Source organism: Drosophila erecta, unplaced genomic scaffold (genome assembly GCF_003286155.1).
Source record: "Drosophila erecta strain 14021-0224.00,06,07 unplaced genomic scaffold, DereRS2 tig00000021-arrow-pilon, whole genome shotgun sequence".
NCBI classification, from domain to species: domain Eukaryota; kingdom Metazoa; phylum Arthropoda; class Insecta; order Diptera; family Drosophilidae; genus Drosophila; species Drosophila erecta.
The window spans coordinates 22,550,799-22,553,028 of NW_020825198.1; the positions used below are offsets into that span (position 1 = coordinate 22,550,799).

Below are 2,230 nucleotides of genomic sequence, written 5' to 3' on the forward strand. Positions count from 1 at the left end.
TTTTGTTACTCCTTATTCATATTTTTCTCACACATTGAATCAATTTCCCGGATTTTTCCCATCTCAGATAAATGTTAACCTGATATTTAGCTCGCCCAGCTTATCGTGAGCGATTTCCGCGTGTGCCGTAAATTGTAATCAAATTGGGCGAGGAGTCAATCTGATTTATGCCTTTCCCATAGCACAACTACCCCAGCCCAGATTCTCCTGGAAAGCCAATGGGTAAACACATCAGCACATCAGCAGCGCTCGAAAATTACCGGGCCACCCTTTCACTGGCGAGCAAGGAGTCTCCGTCTCGCAAGGACGCAATCAGCTCTATATCGTAAATCTCGACAAGCTGCTTATCTGATGCAGTGTGAGCGGAGTTTCAAGGATCCGTATCCTGATTAGCATCGCCAGCCTGTGTTCACAGGCAGAAATCCGGCCTTGGGCTGCTGCGTCTGTCAGCCTGACAGCCGGACGTGCTGTACCGCCCTAAGTACAGTAAAACCCGACGCGTGCTTCTGTCACACTTACGTCAGTGGCGCACGGGGAGGTGGACCTGGATCTCCGCCTGATTGGCATCGGAAATTGAAGTGTTTTTATTAATGCCCCTGTCGACTTTTTGCACTGTCTTCGATGACACTGCGAATGTTTTCATTTTGGCCAAGCGCTGCTTCCCCCAATTTAGCTGCTTTGTTTCTCCTTTGTGGGCTTAATTGAAATTCATCGCTGGCAGATTTCGATGCCTCGCTGACTGACAGCTGAGTGCGTGGAAAGATTGACGCTTATTGAATTAAGTCATCCGCTGTGGCGCAACTGTTGCGTCAAGTCGTGTGGAAACAGCGGAAGGGATTGCCCTGCCTGAGCACTCCACTGAGCAGTTGACTTTGAAGTCACATAGGCGTCGTGTCGAAATTCCCACTTCTAGGCCAGGCCACAATCAAGGCGGAGATGCCTCCAAAGCCCGAGCATCGCGACGTAGCCGGATTTCTGAGCCGGGTGCGCAACTTCCTACTGGGCCGCACCCACAAGACGGCCCATCGCTTCGCGGACACGATCTCCCCGAGCACCCAGCCGCCCCCGAATATCCCTAGGGGTCCCATCCAGAGTCTGTTCGCCAACTACTACTACACCAGGGATCCTCGAGGCTTGGTGAAGCCCTTTGTCGACGTGGTGCAGGAGCACAAGGAGATGCTGGCCGCCAAGGCGAAGGCCGAGGAAGCAGCCAAAAAGAATCAGGCCAAATCTGGAGATGCTCCAAAAGATGAAATCTCCGTCCCACCTGGCGAATCCAAGGACACTGGTACGAAGGAATGCGACGAGGGGGATACCGGCGCGAAGACGCTCCCGACTCCTGGAAAGGTGCATTCATGGGAGGGGCCACATTAACCTAACCAATACTTATTGACAAACCCTTTGGTGTTCAGCCAATTGCTTGTTCCATTGAAAATGCACTTTGCAAGTATTTACGATATTAAGCAGGACAATTAAACTGATTCGCAGTGGAGCCTATGCAGGCGGTCGTAAAAATGTAAATCTAATTAGACGTCCAGGGTGAAAATCATTTATGGCACCTGCATGAAAATTTAATTAAGCACACACAATTATCGAAGCAACGAGCTGGGAAGGCGCAAATCGAGGTCCAAAGGGTTTGTTACAGGCCACAACAATAAATTTGCATGCTTAATAACGTTTAATGCTATCACAATTTATATTTACAATTTAAAACGAGGCAATTTGCCCGACGTTGAGTGGATTATGGGCCATTGTTAATGATGATTGCAGGTCGATTGTTAATTGTCTGGGCTTCACAATTTATGCTGATGACTTTCGCCCATCGATTTATTGATTGAAGTTTGATTTTGGCGCACATCGCCCACTCCTCCCCAAAAGCTACTGCCATTATTCAAACAGCAGCGAAAATGTAATCAAGTTTTGTGTGTTATGCAAAAAAGTAATATTCTGCGCGCTAAGGGTGGCGCCCCTCGATTTATTGGAATTACCCTTATAAAGAGAAGACCCAGATTGACTGGAGGGTTGCCTGTTCCACTGAAAAGGGTGTCAATTGCCGGGAAACTTCAGACTGTCAAGTCAACATGTTGCCGGGCTGCTCTTCATCCGCAAGCAGTTGCGAAATATGAGATTTGATACAGTGAATGGCACTCTGTAATGCCGCTTTCTTTTGGAGCTGGTTGTTATTGCCTCATATGAATGGCGAAACACGGCCTGATTTACCCGTCTAATT

The 2,230-nt window shown here is 48.4% G+C and overlaps 1 protein-coding gene across 1 annotated transcript; it reads left to right on the forward strand.

Annotated features, from left to right (window-relative positions):
* The first annotated feature begins 871 nt into the window (after nt 1-871).
* Nucleotides 872-1,659, forward strand: LOC6544202 (NADH dehydrogenase [ubiquinone] 1 alpha subcomplex subunit 7). The gene has a single exon (XM_001973708.3). It carries the CDS (start codon nt 937-939, stop codon nt 1,372-1,374), a length of 438 nt encoding a protein of 145 aa, XP_001973744.1. The 5' UTR covers nt 872-936; the 3' UTR covers nt 1,375-1,659.
* The last annotated feature ends 571 nt before the right edge of the window (nt 1,660-2,230 follow it).

Coding starts and splice junctions, on each gene's coding strand:
- LOC6544202 (XM_001973708.3), top strand. CDS start 937: ATGCCTCCAAAGCCCGAGCATCGCGACGTAGCCGGATTTCTGAGCCGG.